Source organism: Sylvia atricapilla, chromosome 13 (assembly GCF_009819655.1).
Source record: "Sylvia atricapilla isolate bSylAtr1 chromosome 13, bSylAtr1.pri, whole genome shotgun sequence".
NCBI lineage: Eukaryota > Metazoa > Chordata > Aves > Passeriformes > Sylviidae > Sylvia > Sylvia atricapilla.
Window position 1 is genome coordinate 20,070,875 of NC_089152.1, and position 19,020 is coordinate 20,089,894.

At 40.3% G+C, this 19,020-nt stretch overlaps 1 protein-coding gene across 1 annotated transcript; it reads right to left on the minus strand.

The window, feature by feature from the left end:
- Nucleotides 1–1,286: 1,286 nt before the first annotated feature.
- CRABP1 (cellular retinoic acid binding protein 1) lies at nt 1,287–14,520 on the minus strand. The gene is made up of 4 exons (XM_066328052.1): nt 14,363–14,520; nt 13,752–13,930; nt 10,898–11,011; nt 1,287–1,685 (listed from the first exon to the last, which is right to left on the minus strand). Exons 1-4 carry the CDS (start codon nt 14,430–14,432, stop codon nt 1,635–1,637), a joined length of 414 nt encoding a protein of 137 aa, XP_066184149.1. The 5' UTR covers nt 14,433–14,520; the 3' UTR covers nt 1,287–1,634.
- Nucleotides 14,521–19,020: the final 4,500 nt, after the last annotated feature.

Sequence of the window (19,020 nt, forward strand, 5' to 3'; positions counted from 1 at the left end):
GTCTCGGAAACAGGATTTGGCTTAAGGTTAGAGTGTGGAAAAAAAGAACCCTCTTTTCAGCTGCAATATGGTATCTTGAGTGCTGATGGCAGAGTAAACAAGCACGACCTGACAGAGCAGAGGAGACAGAAAACACTGTATGTTTCTCTCCTCTTGTGCTTCTGTAGGCCACACTGCAATAAATGGAACAGCTGGCTGATTTCTCCATGGCAGTTAGGCAATCCTATCAAAGGGGATTTCTCTGCATAGCTATTTGAGGAATGAAGAGATAGATTGATTTGTCAAGGGTATCCCAAGATGAGTAAGTTTTGGTCCTATTTTCCTGTTGTGAACAATACTTGTGAGCAGTGAACAGGGCATATATTGTTAACATTGAACCTTTTAAAAATCTTATATTATTGTGTAATATGAAGGAGAAAAATTATTCTTACGAAGATAAAAAGCTGGTCAGATAAGATTGGATATTGCAGTGAAATAAGTAGTGCTCTTCCTCTTAATCTCCAGACACTTCCAAGGCTGAAGAACTGAAGACTATCTGGTTCGTTAGAGGAATGTCTGTTCAGCTTGAATCTAATACTTTATAGTGCTGTGGCCAGAACTCTGAGCTAGAATAAATACAATAATTTTCTTCATTCTTGAACTATGGCCCTGGTTTGTGAAACAGTTTCTTAAAGAATGAAAGATTCACTTCTGAATCAACAGAAGTGAGAGTTGTAACGTGGAGGGGGAGTGAAGCCATTGGAAATTCTCTTTGTCACAGGTGGGAAGGTAGGAGAAAAGCAGCATTCCTCAGCTTTATTTTTTATGGCCAAAATAAGTACAGTCTGTCAGATTCTTCTGGCTCTCTGATCAGGCCTGAGGTGCTTGGGTGATATGACAATAACTAATAGTTATGATCATGATGTTATTTGTTCTGTAGATACTGATGGGTTTTGTACTTGGATGCTGTGTGTCTCAACGGGGAAGTTTGGGCATTCTTCAGAGACGCAGCAGGAAAGGGGAAAGATCTCACCTTGTCTTGTCTGGTTCAGCTGAATCAGTCCCAGCAAACACAGCATACAGAAATTATTCAACAGGGAGGAAGAGAGGACAAGAGAGAGAGAGGAGAGAGAGAAGACAGAAAGAAGGAAAGAAGCAGCGCTCTGGGTTCAAGAGAGCAGCCTGCAGCTCTGCCAAAGGCTTTGCTATCTGCTTGCTCTCCATTCCTTTGTGTTGTCCTAAGGAGGTGTTGCCTGACAGCACAGGACCAGTCAAAAGCAGGGAAACTCCACACTGGCTTCAGCAGAGGGTAGAAAGTGTTTCAGTCCTAACCAAAGAACTGCTGGGTTTTCAATTAAAAACAGCCCCAAACAGCTGTGACTTATGCCCAATAAGTTTAATAACTGAGGAAACCATAGCAAGTGGCAACTACAAAATACAATATAGACATGAAAATCGATGGCATAAAAGCAGGAAGGAATAGTGTCTGAAATAAAAACTGAAAGCAAAATACACTTAACAGAGGATCTGGGTTCAGATATAACACACATGGTCACATACAATACTGCATTGGTAACAGCACACACAGATACTAAATATACTGGGGGTTTTCACAGTTCTCCACTTCATCCCAGATGACAAGTGAATTGATGTTTTTACTCTCTTACATAAATTCTTGTGCACACAACATCATCAGCACCAAAGGTCTGGAAAAGAAATAAAAATCAATCAGAAAAGATAGAACCAGCAAACATTTAACACCATTTCAAAGTGTTATTTTTACTAAAGTAACTCGTTCTACAGCAGAAATACTTTTTCTTATGTCTTTTGACAGATGAGAGTAAAGAAATAAGTCATTTTGAAAGAGGAATGCAATGGAAATGACCTGCTTTTCAAGGCAGGATGGATTTTTTCAGAATGATAAATGATGCATAAATTCTCTTTTTCTGTCGTTTCTTGGCATGAATTGATAAATAAACATGAGAAAATAAAGTGAATTTGGAATGTACTGTTATATTTAGAAACAGTTGCTGCACTTTGAACTAGAAATGCTGAGGGTGGAATTCAGATGGCATGTTCTAAATGTATTTTTTGATATTTGCAGATATAAATGCAAGCAGGTAAATGAAGTCAGTGGAGGAAAGATGAAGACCAGAAGGAAATACACCTGTAAACATAATGCTGCTGCAAGTGGCTGACAGCCCATGCTGGGGTACCATACCCTCTCTTTCAGGCTGCAGTGTTGGCAGTGTCAATGACAACCTTCCTTTAGAACACTGTGCCCTTAACCAGTGAGTTTGTTAACCATGATAAGGATCTGGAATGCCCTACAGATGATCAGGAAGTGTAGGCAGGACACACTTTGGGGGGCTGTCTGAGAAAGCCACCTGAATCCCAAAGTGTTTGTATGTAACTTCAGCTTTGCTGGCGGGCTAAAATTTAAGCAATAAAGAATGAAGAAAAATAAATAGGGGCAAGAATGAGGAAATAGAGATTGCAAAAACCTTCACATTCAGCTATGCCGACAGAAGGTTTTGATAGCAAAAAACTTCACATTCAGCACTAACAAGCTCTGAGGTGGGATGTCTGGCTGTGGTCACTGCCAAGACTTTTCTCACTGAAAAGCATGCAGTAAGAACTACCCCAGTGCGTTATGAAAATTCAGCTGGGCTATTTGTTTTAATGCTTTCTACACCTGTTTTGGCCAATACTTTGAAAAGACTTGGCTTTAAAACTGACTCTGGCTTATATTTTGTTCACTTTGTTGGGGACACAAATTGGTTAGTATTTTGGAGATACAGACTTTGGTTTTTTGCACATCGATATCATATCAGTGCTTAATATATATTTTTAGATTATACAGGAAGACACCTGAAAATGAACATTAAAGGATGTGGATAGTTCTCTACTGTCCACGGCACCAGCTGCAAATACCCTTACTATGGCTTCCTTCCACATTTCCAAATTATCCACAAAGGCAAAATTATTTCAGTGGGAGTTTTGCCAAGAGAGAGGAAATAAGAGTCAAGACCATCGAGGGCTCGAGATTTTCTGTGGAGACTGTAAGATCCCTGCAACAGTGATTGTCTTTCACACTCAGGCACTGCTAAGCACAGGGAGGTTTGGGACTCCTGCTTGCTACTTCAACATAAATCATAAACAATAGTAAAACAGTTCCTGTGTAGTGTTGTCCCAGAGCTGGCACAGTCCCAGTCTGCACACCCATGCAGCCCCATCGTGGGATGGGAGTGGGTGCCACATCAGCCAATTCTAACGAGAAAGGCTGCAGCCATTTGCCAAAACTCATGTAACCTTCCTGACAAATTTATGTCCATTCTTTCAAGCAAGTTAAGAGAGAAAGTCCTTCCCCTAAAGCCGTACAACAGCAGTTATTCTCAGAACAGATCAGCAGTTCTACTGAGAAGGAACACTGCAGGGAAGAGTAGGATGAAATAGATGTGATTCATACTGCGAGGGAGCCACTGTAGATCTGAGCATTTGAAATTGCAGTTTCCAGTTCTAAGACTGTGCTCCTGGGCAGAGCTTGCTCCTAAGACATCAGTGTACTCTGACTGGCAGCTTCCTTGGAAGATTCACAGGAGGGAGTGTGGAAATAAAGATTAAAATTTGTGGAGGAAGAAAAAAGACATATGACTTTCTGGGAAAGCTCAACAGTATGGGTCACCACAGACTGACTGCTGTGCACTCAAAGAGTCACAGCTCAGCATGTTTGTCACACAGGCTCCTCATATTGTACTTCCAACATCCAGCTCCAGCTAGACTTCTGGACTTCCAAAAATTTCAGGCAAAGGACTACATTCAAATTACTCTGGACAAAAATCAAGTGCAGAAAACATAGACATATTCAGGGAACCCGAATTTTAAAAAATCAGTTGCTACACACAAGAACTCCACAACACACCAGTCTCACCATCTGGAAAATCTCTGTAATTTAGCACAATAATGTCTTTAAATCTAGATTGCAAAGAGATAGAAATCATGCAAATCACAATTACAATTATTCTGGAGTACCATGTAACCACTGGGCACTTCTCAAACAACCAAGACATCCTTTACTTGAAGACCAACCTGTTTCAGGAATAAGCTGCGTTTTTTAGCACTTAGATTTCATACCTTATACACATTCAGATGATTAAAATGCAATTGAAGCACATAAATAAGGGCTTTGTTGTCAGGGTTATGTACAGGTTTAAATGTGGACTTCCACAAAAGGTGTTTTTCTATCTTATTTGTCGATAAAACTCCACTCAGTGTTACTAAAGAAAGCAAGGAGGAAGGAACATGTTGAAACTTGCTGTGTTCTTTTTCTTGTGACAACTCACAGAAATGTCTAATGTACAGCTGGGCCCAAGGTCAGGGGAGGATCCAAATCCAAAGGGTGTTATTCCTCTGTTCTTCACAGTTAAATCCTTGTATTCGTTGGTAGGATAAAGCAGTTTAGTGTCCATGGTCCTAATTCTCGACTCAAAAGAAGTGATAGTTCCTGTTCCAATAAGCAGACTTTAAAGATTTCCATGACCCAAAGCAGTAGAACTTCCATATGGAAAGAGAATGAGCAATCCTGGCTATCTGGTGGTGAAGTTTCATCAGAGCAACTAAAAAAGTTCAACGCTACCAAATCACAATTCTGATGTAATGAGAAGATGCAGGATTTTCAAATACCATCATCTAATTGGCTTGGAAAGGTCTCACTTATCTCCTAAAATGCTACAAGGCACGGCTTCTGTCTAAATCTAAAATAGGATTTTAAATGTGCAACAACTGCAAATTACAGAATTGTTTTCTTCACTTAGCTTGTCATAATCTGTAGCTAAGAGTCCAAAAGCACACTGCAAACAAAGCTCTGCGCAGGGGGATAATCCAATAAATTGACCTCTCTCAGTTCACTCAAAATCTGATGACCACTTACATCATGAGAGATTAAAAGAGAATTACAGGCAGTAATATATTTCTGTAGGAGCAAATCTGCTTTTTGAAGGCCTTCTTTATAAACATTTGCTGAGGAGCCTTTGTGGTAAGTGGAGCACACAGTATAATGAGGAAGACTGTCATTGAATCAATCACCTGGGAAAGATCACTTCTGCCAGTGAATGCAAAAATCCTTTTATCTGCTCATGACTGATCAAATGCAGAGGCAACTTACAAAAGGAAGACAGAATCCATCAGCAACTGATGGAGAAAAGAAGGTATAACTTAAAGGAATCCTCAGAAAATGCTTTGCCCTCATGGAAACTTCCATGTTATCTAGAATAAAAATATAAATCTTCACGGCAAAGGCATGTTGCCTATTTCCATTCTCCTCCTGACTCCCATTGTATTTCAGGAAAGAAGTTGATCCTTACAAGGCCATAGTAAGGATGTACACATAGTAAGTGTGCAGCCCCCACTTTCAAACTTGGGTATTAATAACAAATCACCCAATACATAACCTCATTTTCCTCAGGATATCAATTGACAGCACCATGCAAAATTCAGTGATTGCTCAAGGAGCCTAAATGTCAGTATCTGTGTTTGAGCACTGCTATATTATACAACTTCCTCAAAGTCATGCTGCAAATGAATGATCTGAGAGAGATCTGAGACAATGGTATCTGCCAGTTATAGCTGAAAGCCAGAGGACATCTAAGCTACAAGTGATATTACAAAAGGCTGCATTCAGGTTTGGGTGCAGCCAAAATGCAAATGGCTTTGGCTTCTTTCTTTGTTTGGTATGTGATCCAGACAAGGCTGTAGTAGTGAGCAGGGGCTGTAGATCCCTAAGCCTCCTTGTAAATCTGCTCATGGCAAAGAGTAAATTAAAGCATTAGGCCCATACAACACACACTCGTGCATTATTACAGGTTTCTGAACTTCTGTCAAGGCTGCTCTAATGAGGACAGCAGCAACCCCCTCATTCTTGAAGAAAGGCTTGGGGTATGCTTGATATGACTAGACCCTTCTTTTGATAATTGATTCTGTATAAGATCACTCTCCAAAAGCTATTGAAAAGTTAAACACTTAGGCAGTTTGACACTGTTTCATACAAAGTTTAGGCACATCTTGCACTTCAGCATTCTGCTGCAAAATCTCTTTCCAAATCTGCATTGACCCTTCTCACCTACTGTGTTTCATTCCAGAAGTCAGCAAAATAATTTAAAAAATGTTCACTCACTCATCTAGGCTCCCCAGTTAACCAGTTTTAATCAGCTATGGCATGATTTTTCTGAGGAGGGAATGTAGAAAAGGAACCACGCCTGAACCCCCCACAACGTTCTGATCTTTGACCCTTACTACAATTGATTCTGAGAACCCCTGTGTGATAGGTGAACTGTGTAAAATGTGGTCAGAGGCAGTTTTTAAAGACTCACTTCAGTAATCATCCACTTCAAAATGTTTGTAGGTTACAGATTAAACGTAAATCTATAGAGGCATGAGCAGCTGTGAAAGAAGCAATGCACCTAAAATTTCAATATAAATGTGTCTCATTTGAATAGCCAATATTTGTAAGCAGCATCTTTTAACTTTGCAAAGGGCAGACCTTTGGTACTTCTGACTTACATAAGTGATTGATAGCTCATTAATGTCCCTGACAAAAACACACAATGACAACAAAAACATTATGAGTATAATAAGGGGAAGAAAAGGCACTTAATTCCAGATCATAATTTTCAAACAAATAAAAGAAATATATATTTTTTGTGTTATATTCTGATCTTGATTGCTCAAATGCTAATCCAAGTATAGTTTATGAATGTAGAATTGTAAATGCAAATATCCTGACTCTGTGTATGCATTACAATCCTAAAGTACAATATGATATAAAGATACAGTCAAGACAAATAAATGTGGACTTTGGTGGGGAACTACCATTTCCACCTTCCCTTGCTTGCACATTCCATGTAGTTTTTATCTACATTGTTCAGTAATTCTAAACATGCAGTGCTGAAATCCCAGCAAGCACATCAGATGAGATTAGAATAAACAGCTCTGATAAAAGAAGTTGCAATGTTCTACTTTTAGATCAACGTTCTAGTTTTCAGACTATCTTTTTTAAAATGCAGAACTTGATCCTCCTTCCCTTCCTTGGCTGAAAGAATTCTTTTTTTTAACAGGAATTCAGGCTTACATCTGTCATTGTATGAGCCAAATATTATTAATCTACTAATAAGAGCAATTTTATTCTCTATGCTGCAAGGAGCTAAGGAGAACTGAAGGCAACTGAAGGCAAAGAAAACCTTTGTTAACTAAATAGTGTGTTCTCGGCATCTGTGTACCAGAGGACATGATGTGACTTGGAAGACCATCATTTTACTCCAAGGAAATATCTTTGAAGAACATAAGGAATTCTTCTGCCAGGATGCAAGAAAGATTGATAATTATAGAGTAATATGGTTTCTATTTTAGCTCTGTAGTAGTTGTGGCAATTAAACACTGATTTTTTAATTATTATTATATGGGATAATAAATGCATTTTATTTAATATGCTTTGTTGGGGAGAAAAATATATCCTTACACTAGGAAAACTACCATAATCAAATGGATCGCCTAAGCAATGCAGCATTTTAGATCAAAATTATGTGGCAAAGCTCCAACATTTATGCAGCCAATAAGAGAGGAAAACTAATTCCTTACCCCCTGCCTGTTACCCCAAGCCTTTCTTCAACTCATGCCTCAGTCTAACACAGTTTATATTCTTTTTTGCAACTTCTTTCATACTGGGTATGACTTTTCTTGATTTCTTCTGCAAATACATCTAATAGCAAATAAGGAATCTCAAGACTTCTTGAAAGATTTATTTGGACAGAGAAACAGAAGCAGAGCCTTACTGAAGCACATCAGAGAGAGTAAAGGAACAAAAAACATTTCTTAGGTAAGCAGGAAGATTTGAGAAGTGTGAAGATGGGAATTGTTACATATTTGAACCAATATGGGCAGCAAAACTGAATGAGAATAAATTTCAGGTACGGAAGATCCCTAAGAAAGCTCTGATGGTGGAAGAAGAAAGAAAGGAGAAGACAGAAATCTCTTCTTCTCGCTGTGATCTTGGTTTTGAAGAAGCAAGATGTAACTCAGGCCCAAGGAAATTTGCCAAGCAAAAAATAAAATTATCTAATGTTGAATCATTGTTCACAGGAGTGACAAAAAACCCAAACACAGTGCAGAGGCAAGAGATCAAAAGAGTCTTCTCACTTCTCACTCTTATTCCTATCTTGTTCTTTTTTATAGCTGTTGAACACACCTCAGCTAATCCCTTCAAATAGTTTAGCCTCCAAAGCCCAGTTCTCTGAAGGAATGTTCTGGGGCTTTAAAATTAGGGGCCACAGACAAGAAAATGTAGCTTCTGTCTCTCTCCAAAGAGTAGAGCCTTTTGATGCCTCCCAGAAGGGTTAATTTTGACCATTTCAGCTTCTGCAAAGGACAAGAGGTCTCACACCACCATTACTCCTAGAAACATCTCATTGCTGAGCTTTTGGCTGTCAGATCTTGAATGCCAACCTACATATTTAAAAGATCTATACATTCAGTTCTACCAAATGTCACAAAGACTTGAAAACAGTTGTCCTGAGGACCGTTTATTGTCATAATACTTAATAAAGCAAAAGAGGTCACTATGCTTAAAGATGTAGGAGAATAAAACTGTCTATCATATTGAATAGTAAAAAATGCACAGGACGATCTGGATCACTTGGAAACAAATACAAAATTTTCCTAATGGCCACAGTAAAATCACACATTGCAACCAATTAATGTAATTCCAGCTTGCCAGAGACTGGAAGGGGATAGGAGAAATGGAAAGCAGAAAAGAGTTAACAAAGCCTTTGCATATAAATCAGGATCATTTTAGATAAGAGTAGGGAGATGAAATCACCATAGCATCAAGTGTTAGATCACTAGCAAAACAGTACATGCCATTCTGGTTTTCTTAGGGAAATTGATCAATTGGACAGGGTTAAAAAAGAACTCAAATAATGATTCAGTGAAAGCTTTCTTCACACTGAAAGACTTAAAGTCTTCCAATGGTTTAGCTTCACAACCAGTAAGTTCTTCTAAGATGTGACACAATCAGTGGTATTAAGAGAAGTATTTGCAATGAAAAATTTTAAGCATATTATTTAGGTTCTTTTATACACAATATGCAATGACTGGAAGTTGAATCTACACATACACAGATTAAAACAAATGTGTATATTTTAATGACAAGGCAATTAGCCAGTAAACCAACTTATGGAAAGTTCTGAGTTCCTATAAATGGAAATATTTTAATAAGAAGCAAGTTGTTCTAACTTATATCCTATTGGAAAAATAATTAATTCAGAAAAGTTCAACAAGAAACAAGTGTTAAACAAGGAAAAAAGGTTAGATGGCTTTAAATCTTTGAATCACTCTGGTTTCTTACCCAGCTTCATTATTCATCCCCAGCAGGGTAAGTTCACATTGCTGCTTGCAGGAGGCAATTGTATTATGAGCAGCTTTCTTGCTTTGCTCGGAGCAGCGCACTTTATTTAAGAGCTGCCCCATCAGCTTGTTGCTTAAATAACAGACTAGAGAAATGTATTGTTAGAAAGCTGGAAAAGTTTAATTTCATCTAAGGATGCAAAGCAGAGATGAAAGTACTTTGCCTCCTAAATTTTTGTGATAATATAAAGAATTCCAGTGGTTGAGTGAGAAGAAATTATGCAGATTGGAGTATTCATTCATTAGAAAGCAGTGTGATTTCACTGATAGCACAGGTCCTCATAAGGGGTGGGTGAACAGTTCCAAGATGTCTGGAATAATATTAACACCTTAGAAGTTTTTTGTTTATACTTGATTAGGTTTGGGTCCTGTTTTTGTTTCAGATGTAGTCTTAAAAACAGAACTCCATCTGCTTTAGAGAAACACTGGGGAGGTAGTTCATTTTTTAAAGTGCAGAGGTTTAGTTGGTGTGACAGTTTCAAATAAAACCTCCCTGCTTTGATGTTTTTTTACCCACCACTCCAGGAGGCTGCTTCCATGCCCAAACTGATGAGGTGTAACAGTCTAATCAACTATTTATCCAGAATTCACTAATAAGAACATGTGCAATAAAATGATTCTGAACTTGAGCTGAACTGTACTACTGGGTCTTTACTCAGGTGTGGATATGGGTAAATTAATGTGGAGTGACTACTGAGAAAAGATGCAGTGAAGAGAACTCTAGCAGAAGTAAGTAAAGTCTGAATAATCAAAAGGTGTGAGATTGAGGGTGGGCATGGCCAAGTGGTTGCAGAGGTGCTGCTCAGAATGCCCACAGTCACCCTGCTGCCAGATGGAAGCTCACACACCACTGGAGGGATGTTGGTTGACAGCAAATGTGCAAATCTCTGTGTTTCTAAGAAACTCATGAAGGCAATTCTGAATCTGACTCAGAGGTTATCAGGGGATTGGGGAAGGTGGCAGAGATATGGGAGGAAATTACATATTTTTCATAAACAGGAGAGATTAGAGCATGCTAACAACATGCTTGTCTTTCCTGCTATATACCATGTGACTGTGGATAAGATGTAACATTATGCACATGCCTAAAAAGAAGATTCTCCAGAAATGAGGTCAAATGCCTTGATCTCATTTTCACTAAAGAAAATCTGCAATAAATCAAGCAAATTCTTTGATGATGTTGTGAATTTACAGAGCAGAAGTGGCCTACTTGTGATTATTCTACCAGTACAAGTATGATGAAAGTTTAAACAATCAAATGCGAGTCAGAACATGCATATATCTCCATTTGTTTTTTAAAAAAATAAAAAGGGAAAAAAGCAATGTATTAATAATAGGGTAGAGGATTATGAAAATGGTAGTCTTCCAGATGGATTTAAGTAAGGAAAAATAACTCATATTATGTGGTAACAAAGAAACCTGTTAATATGGTGCATGCATTGAGCAGGTTCAAGACTCTTACCAAAATCAGCTCATCGTTAGCTAATTCTCGAGTCCAGTATGTTTTGGGACCATCTCCCTCAATAAGAGTTTGTTTGCAATAGATCTTGTTTTCATTCTCCCAAGTGGCCAAACTCTGCAGGCAAGAAAACCATTAGGAAATACATTAATTATATTCCTGAGCAGCATGAGACAGAGACAACAATGAGCAGTAATGAGAATAACCACTAAAGGAGCAACACATAGATAGATAAAGGCAAAGGAAAAAAGTCATCAGTGGAAAGTGGTGAAATAAAAATTAATGTATGATGGGGCATTTTGGAAAGAGGTATATATTAGTAACAAAGTAATTGCAAATGTGTCTTTTCAGTGTGATCATCAAATGTTTGATGTTGAAAAGTGTAATTTAGGAACATGCTAATGTATTGTCCACATTCTCAAGCATATTTGTACACACATGATTTGATCTGGCATGTTATTTATCACTACAAAGTCTCCTAAGAGTAAAAGCAGAAACAACTGTATATATCATGTTGTGGTCATAAATAATACAGTATTTCTCACTTACAATCTTTCCTGCTGTATGGCACTGTGCTAAGTTAACTGTATATTAAACATATTGAGCTCACAAACTAGAATAAATCAGCTAAATTAAAGAAACTCTGTTAGAATTCAAATGTTCGTGACATCAGTTTTTTAAGGTTGTGATTCTGGAGACTGAAATACCCTTGGGCATTTTTCAAAGCATTTGAATAATGAATATGACACCACTGAAAAATAAAAGAATCTGAAATGACGGGATTTTGTTTAATTTTTACAAACAGACAAGCCCTGTTTGTTGCTTGCCCTGTTTCACTCATGCACTGAACTATTACTCCATAGCGCAATGGAATAGCTTGCAAAAAAAAGCAAGCTCCCCTTGCTTTATAACTACACAGGGGAGACATTTATTAGTCTGTGATTCTATACATATACATATACATATACATATACATATACATATACATATACATATACATGTACATATACATATACACGTGTGTGTGTGTGTGTGTGTGTGTGTGTGTGTGTGTGTATGTATGACTAAATTCAAGTTAACACTTCCCATACTTTCCAAAGGAAAAACCCCTTTACTTTGATTTAAAATTAGTTGTTTACTTTTAAAATATTTTTCAAAACAATAGATTTTATAAGCAAACAAGCCATCTCAGATGGCAGTTAAAGAAGCTGTGCCTTGAAGTAGAACCACATATGATTCCCTCTTTGTCTGCATAATGGATCAAGTTAGTTGGCAGAACAAAACCCTCTACCCCATAAAGTATATCAAAATCTTTCACCAGTCAGCAGTTTTGCCAGATACTGCAAACTACATTCTGGAGTATTATTTTATTATCTGCCAGTTTCTGCTCTGTGGCCACATCTTGGTTATATACACACAGCAGTACAACTTATTCCTGAGAGTGGACTATAAATAATTTCACAACACATGGAAAAAATTTACTACTTAACAAAACCCATTTCTTTCAGGTTTTTCCAACTTTCATAGCTTGCAGCCATCATTATTGTTTTTCCATCTGCAGCAATAAATCCTTCTCTAGAAAGCAGGTCACATTTATCGTATATGCATTATGTATGAAGACACTTTTTCCAAACAAGATAAATACACAAAGCCAGCAACATTTCCTGGGCAAACTGTTAAATATACGATAACTTGTCCTAGAGAGCAAGTGGATGTTCTAAATATTCACTGATTCCCAAAATCTGCTTCCTTTTTCATAAATTTACATTGATAGCAATTGAACTGAAGAAAGTAAGTTCTGAATTTTTAGTGATAAAAATGGTCTCAAAAGCTGACCCATGAATTAGGAGAGATCATATTTTGGGAAGTAGATTATTTCACCAACACTGGATACTTTTAAAACCGGATCCTCATTTGATCTGATTTGATCAGATTCTGATAATCTTTATTTGCACTTATTTTATAAGAGTTTTATATATACTTATATATACGTCTTTATAATTATGAGAGTAAACTGCCCAAAGAAAGCATAACTAAGCCGTGCCTTCCACAATGGTTTTCAAAAGGCAGCTATGACCACAGCCCAATTCCCCAAACCTCAGATCCCACATATCTACACCAGCAAAAACCTGGTGTCAGATGCTGCCGACTTAAATTCCCCTCCATGGCCACAGAAGTGGTTGCAAAAGTAGAGGAGCAGGGTCTCACACACAGAATCTAGCCCAAAACACTCCAATGAATGCTCTCTAATGCAGTTCTGCTCAAAGAGATGGTGTAACTGTGGCTGCTATTAATACAAGCTGAAAATCTGTCTTACACTGTTAAAGAGCTATCTATCAGTAAATTGGACACACGCACTTTGAAAGGGTGTGAAAGAGGATTTCAGCCCCAAACTACCAACAATCGTGATCCTGCTTGAGAACTCATCAGATTCGATCTAGGACAAAAGCTATGTCAGATTTGTGCACTAAATCCTGACTCTTGAGGTCTCTCTTGCTCCACCATTTCCCATGGTTCTGTCAGGGACAGAAGCTGGAGAGAGCTTTCACTGCAGCTGAGGTCTTCAAGGGAGAGGGAAGCAAAAAGAGAAGAACTAAACCCTGCCAAGCTGGAAACCAGATACCTGAACTCTGCTTTCGAGACCTGTCATGTCCTGTTGCCTTCAGATTTCAGTTTTATCCCGAAAGAGAGACAAGAGAAGTGGTGACCACCAAGAACCCCCACGAGTGCTTCTGCTCACAGGGTGGAGGGCAGCAATGCCACTGTCTGGGGACCTGGGCAGCAGATGTGTTTGTCACATCTAACGAGAACTTGGAAACACACGGTCCCCGTGCACACGCCCCAGTTCTCCTCCTACCCTGCACTTTCGGCCGTCCACCGTCTCCTCCTCAAAGCTCTCCCCGATTTTGAAGTTGATCTCGGTGGTGCGGACAGTGGTGGAAGTTTTGATGTAAAACTGGTCCCCGTCCTGGCGGATCTCCACATGGGGTTTGGAGGCGGCTGCCACGGCCACTTTCCTGAGCATGGCGTTAACACCTGGGCGAAGCGGGGAGGAAGCAGAGCTTGAAGTTGCCGGCCGTGCCCTGGGCTGACCTCGCCCAGCACCACGCGGACTGGGGAGCGGAGCGAGAGGCCGGGGCAGCGCACGGCGCCCCACGGCACGGCTCCGGGGCTCCGCACCGCCGGCACACGCCGCCGCAGAGATCCCGCGGCACAGCGCCGGGCCAGCGGCAGCGCAGCTCCCCGTGCAGGACCGCCGGCACCCCGAGGTGAGGCGGGGACCGTGCCGTGCCCCGAGCACCCCCCGGCCCCGGGAAGGGCTCTGAGCCGTGCCTCGCCCCGGCGGAGCCTCCCCTGCCCGCGGCCGGCGCACGGAGCTCTCCGGGGAGACACCGGAGCGCGGCCGCAGCTGCCAGCCCGTGTCCCCTCCCGCGGCCACAGCCCGCTGCCGGCTTCCCCGCGCCTCACCCAGCGCCTTGAGCAGCTCGTCGAAATTCTCGCTGCTCCTCATCTTCCAAGTGCCGGCGAAGTTTGGCATGGCGGGGCGGGCGCTGCGGAGGGCGGCAGGGACGCGGCGCTGCTTCTGCCTCTCCGGCTTAGGCACCTTGTGAGTGGGGCGGACCGCGGCGGCAACGGCAAGGGAGAGCCGGACACACCCACCCGGCCCCCCACCCCTTTCCCCGGGTCAGCAGCACGCCCCGACAGCCAGCCCCCTCCCAGTGATGGCCATCCCATCCACCCACCCATCCACCCACCCATCCACCCACCCACCCACCCATCCATCCATCCATCCATCCATCCATCCATCCATCCATCCATCCATCCATCCATCCATCCTCCCTGCCCTCTCCATCTATCACTGTTTGCCGTCTGCCTTGCAGGCTCCACTGCTGCCTCTCCTGGGGCTGCCCAAGAACGAGAGCTCGATTGTCACTGGTCCCACAAATGAGGCGGACAGTGAGGACTTGCTGAAAAGCCCCAGAGGCAGGCAGGGAAAGCAGAAGGCAATCCAAGCCGACTCAGTCTCTCCAGGCTCCCGCTGGGCTGACCCCACCACGGCAGGGCCGAGGCACAGCAATGGCAGCTCAGCCCCAGCTCCCCGCACGCCCGGCTCTACCCAGCTGCCAACCTGCCCCCAGCAGCGTGAGACAGAGACAGCAGTGAGCAGCAGTGAGAACACCTGCGCTAAAGGAGCAACACATAGATAGATATGTATTGCTGGGGCAGCCAGCAGGTCCAAGGGGTGCCAGGCAGCACTGCCCTTTCCGAGATAGGAAACTGTGGTAAGGAAGCAGTCAGTGCCCTGAGCCGAGTCTCCCCTTCCAGAAGGGTGAAGGGCAAAGATACACAATGTCTTAAGCATTCCCCGGCCACAGCTACACATTCCCTCAGTGCTCTAGGGGTTGGCAGCAGGAGCATGTAGGTGTAGAACTGGCATCAGGAAGAATAGTGTCCGTGCCGGTCAGAAGCTTCTACGGAGAAACACAGCAAGCTATTTCACACTTACGTAAATTAACACCAGCTAATTTAAAAGGTCTGAGTGCTGTTCTGAGCCTCTCATACTTTCCATGACCATTTCCATTGTCTTTGCTTTGAATCCCTCAGTTTTGGGTCAAAGATGCTAGATTAAAGTTCCTTATTGCAGCTGATTTATCAACATGATAAAATGGAATGGAATTTGACAGGTTAAGGCATATGGAGTTTTTCTGCTGCTGTTGTGCATAAGGAAATACTCAAAACATTCAGAGGCCTGTGATTTCCCACTCAGAACAGAGCCAGAGGTATTTTAATTATAAAAAAACCTTTGCTGAGCTAATTTCACAGTACATTCACAACTATGCTTTACTTGTTAGATTCTGTAAAATGAATATGTAGGTTATATGAGTTATGTATAAAATGTGTTTACCCCTGGAAAATGAATAGTTCTTGGGAGTTACTTTAGTATATTAGGCAGGATTCTATATATGCTGAAATTTGCTCTCATTTTTTATTCCAGGAAGAATTTCACCTGAGTAAGAACCATAGAGCAGAACCAAGTATTTGTCTGTTGATAGTCACTCTTTTTCTACTGATTTGTGTTTCTGCCTTTTCAGAAGAACACCCTGGAGACCAGCCAGAGCTCTTTAACTGAAATATTTAGATGAAAAGTCTGGGTTTTTTCCAGTAAACGAACGTTTCAGAGAGAAATATCTGTTTTCAATAATAGAGTTTCTCTAAAAAGAGAAACAGAACAACACAAACCAAACCAAAAACCAGAGCATGAAGCATCCTTCAGTTGTTTTAGTAAATAACAATAAATTAGTCTCCATCTGGAATACTTTGTTGAAAACCTCAAATCGCCTCAAAGAAAAAAACTTGTAAAAAAAAAAAGGCAGACACACAAAATATTTCCTATTGCATGTAGGTTTGGGATTTTCAAATGTAAGGCTGCAGGCCCAACAAACATCCCAAGCCTGTATCTTTTATGAAACACTGAAGAAAAACCCTGCTCAGACCTTCAGTTTCCATTTCCCAATTGCACAACTGAAAACATGGTACCATGGTCCAGCTTTGCTTCCAGAATCCTGCAGAACGTGTATACCTGGAGCCCAGTGGAAGTGTTATAGCTCACTCTTTGCAGGACAAAGTCCTTAGGTACCGTATGGCAATGAGTATGAGCACCATAAACCAGATGGGAACTCCTATCTCTACGTGAGAAAATAAACTAGCTGAGAAGATTTTTAAGGAATGATTCTTTAAATGACCATTTAAGTTCTTTTGTTTGCTGACCCACTGATACAAACAAGAACCATTCCAGCAGATGTCACCTGAGAGAGTGTCTCTAAGATGCAGGACACATGTTCTAGGTGTTGCACTGTGGCCATTGACCAAGATGGAGCCTTCAAAAAACCCTTCATCCAGAAAGTGCATTAGGCTGGAAGGAAGAAGTGCCTTCCGTCAATAAAGGCTCTATTCTGCAATGGCAGCACATTGAGTGATTTATCCTAAATATAGAGCTGTTAAATTACATTTTTATATATGTTATAATCTTACCTAAATACTATGAGGTACACTGTTCCACCTATACAAGACAGCTTCTGAAACAACACTCAGTTACACTCTAGTGTCTAACTGCATGTCTGTGGCAATGTGTACAGATTCTACAGAAAGGCAGTTTCCTTCTGGCACTGCGTAAACTAACAACTATTGAGAATTAGACCTCGAAGTTTGACCCCAGAAGGAGTTGCTGCCCTCTGAGAGTGAGGGTACACTGCTGCCAGCACAGGCAGGAGACAGGCACGTGCACTTCCAGAGCCAATGGCTTCCCTCTCACCTGTAGTTCTTCATGTACACATGGTAATTGAACTGATCACGAGTCATTCTCCCCTTACCCTTTGAGTCACACTTCTCTTTGTATCCTTTCTGCATGCTGCTTCTCTTTTCTTAATTTGATTTCTTAATATGATTTCTTAAAAATCATAATTTATGTTTTTCATCTTTTTCTCAAAAATAAGCCTTCATGTTTCTCTGGCTCTACTAATTAATTTAGAAGTCATCATGAGTTAAACTCCATACTAAAAAGGAACCTAATTTCACTCCAACGAAGGTTTAAAAGCAAAACATCTCTAGTATTTGTGTCCCTTAATACGGCCTAAGGTCAATGAGAAAAATGGTCTTTTTGTTTTTCCATTTGGTGTTTCATTAAAACATTGTGGATTGTAATCCCATTGCATGGTGGAACATAAATTCCCACTTAGGCTGATAAGGCAACAGAGTGAGATGTAGCTTAAATGGCAACAAATTCCACGTGGTTTATGTACTGGTTACACTAATTAATTACATATAAACAAATAAATGATATAAAAGTCAGTCAGAGCTGAGTTTCTATTTTACAAGCTGTGATTATATCAGTTAGCTCAATGCTGTGAGTCTCATTTGCATGCTGAACTGTTTGAAGGAATGGGAAGGAAAGATAAGGAAGGAAATATGAAAGAAGTTTAAAGGAAAGGAAAACAGAGGTGTGATGTAAGACCCATAAGGTACATAGGACTGTTACCAAAAAAAAAAATTAAGACAGAATGTGAATCAGGATAAGTTTACTCTGTGTTGGATCATGCAAATGAAGGACAGAAATAACATCACTCTGGAAGACATGATTCAAGTCTCTATTTCTTATAAGATCAAAAAGTTATACTGATTTGTATTTGCTGAGAATGCTGCCCATGGGTTTACTTTAGCCTCCTTCATAGATCCCTTTTCCTACACGGCAGCAGTAGGAGATCTTTAGCAAGTCATGCTGAAATAACCCAGACTAAATGACAGTTTTACTTTTATTTCAATCTCCTTCTGTATGTAATTTCCCCATTAATGTTATGCAAAAGTTTGATTTTCAAAACATGCCCCTCAGCATTTTTCCCCTTGGCATTTATTTTACTTACCTGAATCCCCTAAGGCAGATCCTTTCCTACAGATGGACCTAATTAATCTTTCCAACAGTGCCTCTACTACAAAAGAAAGTAATATATGTACAGATGGGACCAGGGCACTCCATCATCTATACAAATAAGTGACCACTAATGTGACCAAAACTATCCCCTTGAGGTTATTGACTGACCACTGTGAAGTCACACAAGGCTCAGTGTAAACAATAGATTTTATTTACTAAGGTGGTACCCTAGGAAGAAAAGAAAAGAAAAAAAAAAAAAATTGGCTTACGGGATAATATAATAAATTATTTCTGACACGAATAAATTATACAACTGGAAGGCAAATTGCCATAGTAAATTTATCTGCCAAATTAATTTACAATGGGCCTCTAGCATGACAATAGGTGAACTGTAATACGTATGTGTGCAACACAAACAGCATTTCTGCAGTGTTGCACCATATATTCTACTGCACTCTTATTAAGGTGAAAGAATACTGACTATTCCCAAGCTGAAACGCTAGAGGGATTTCCAATGCCAAGTTATCCTTTTGGTTTTTGAGACCTAACTAATAGGGAAGTAAATGAATTCTTGCACTGTTAGGGGTAAACAGTAAAGTATTTGCCAGTTTTATGTTCATTAAGAAAAATAGATATGATTATCTTAATTCCTTCCCTGTAATATTCCCTTTCATGGGGAACTAATTGATCTGTGTTCTTT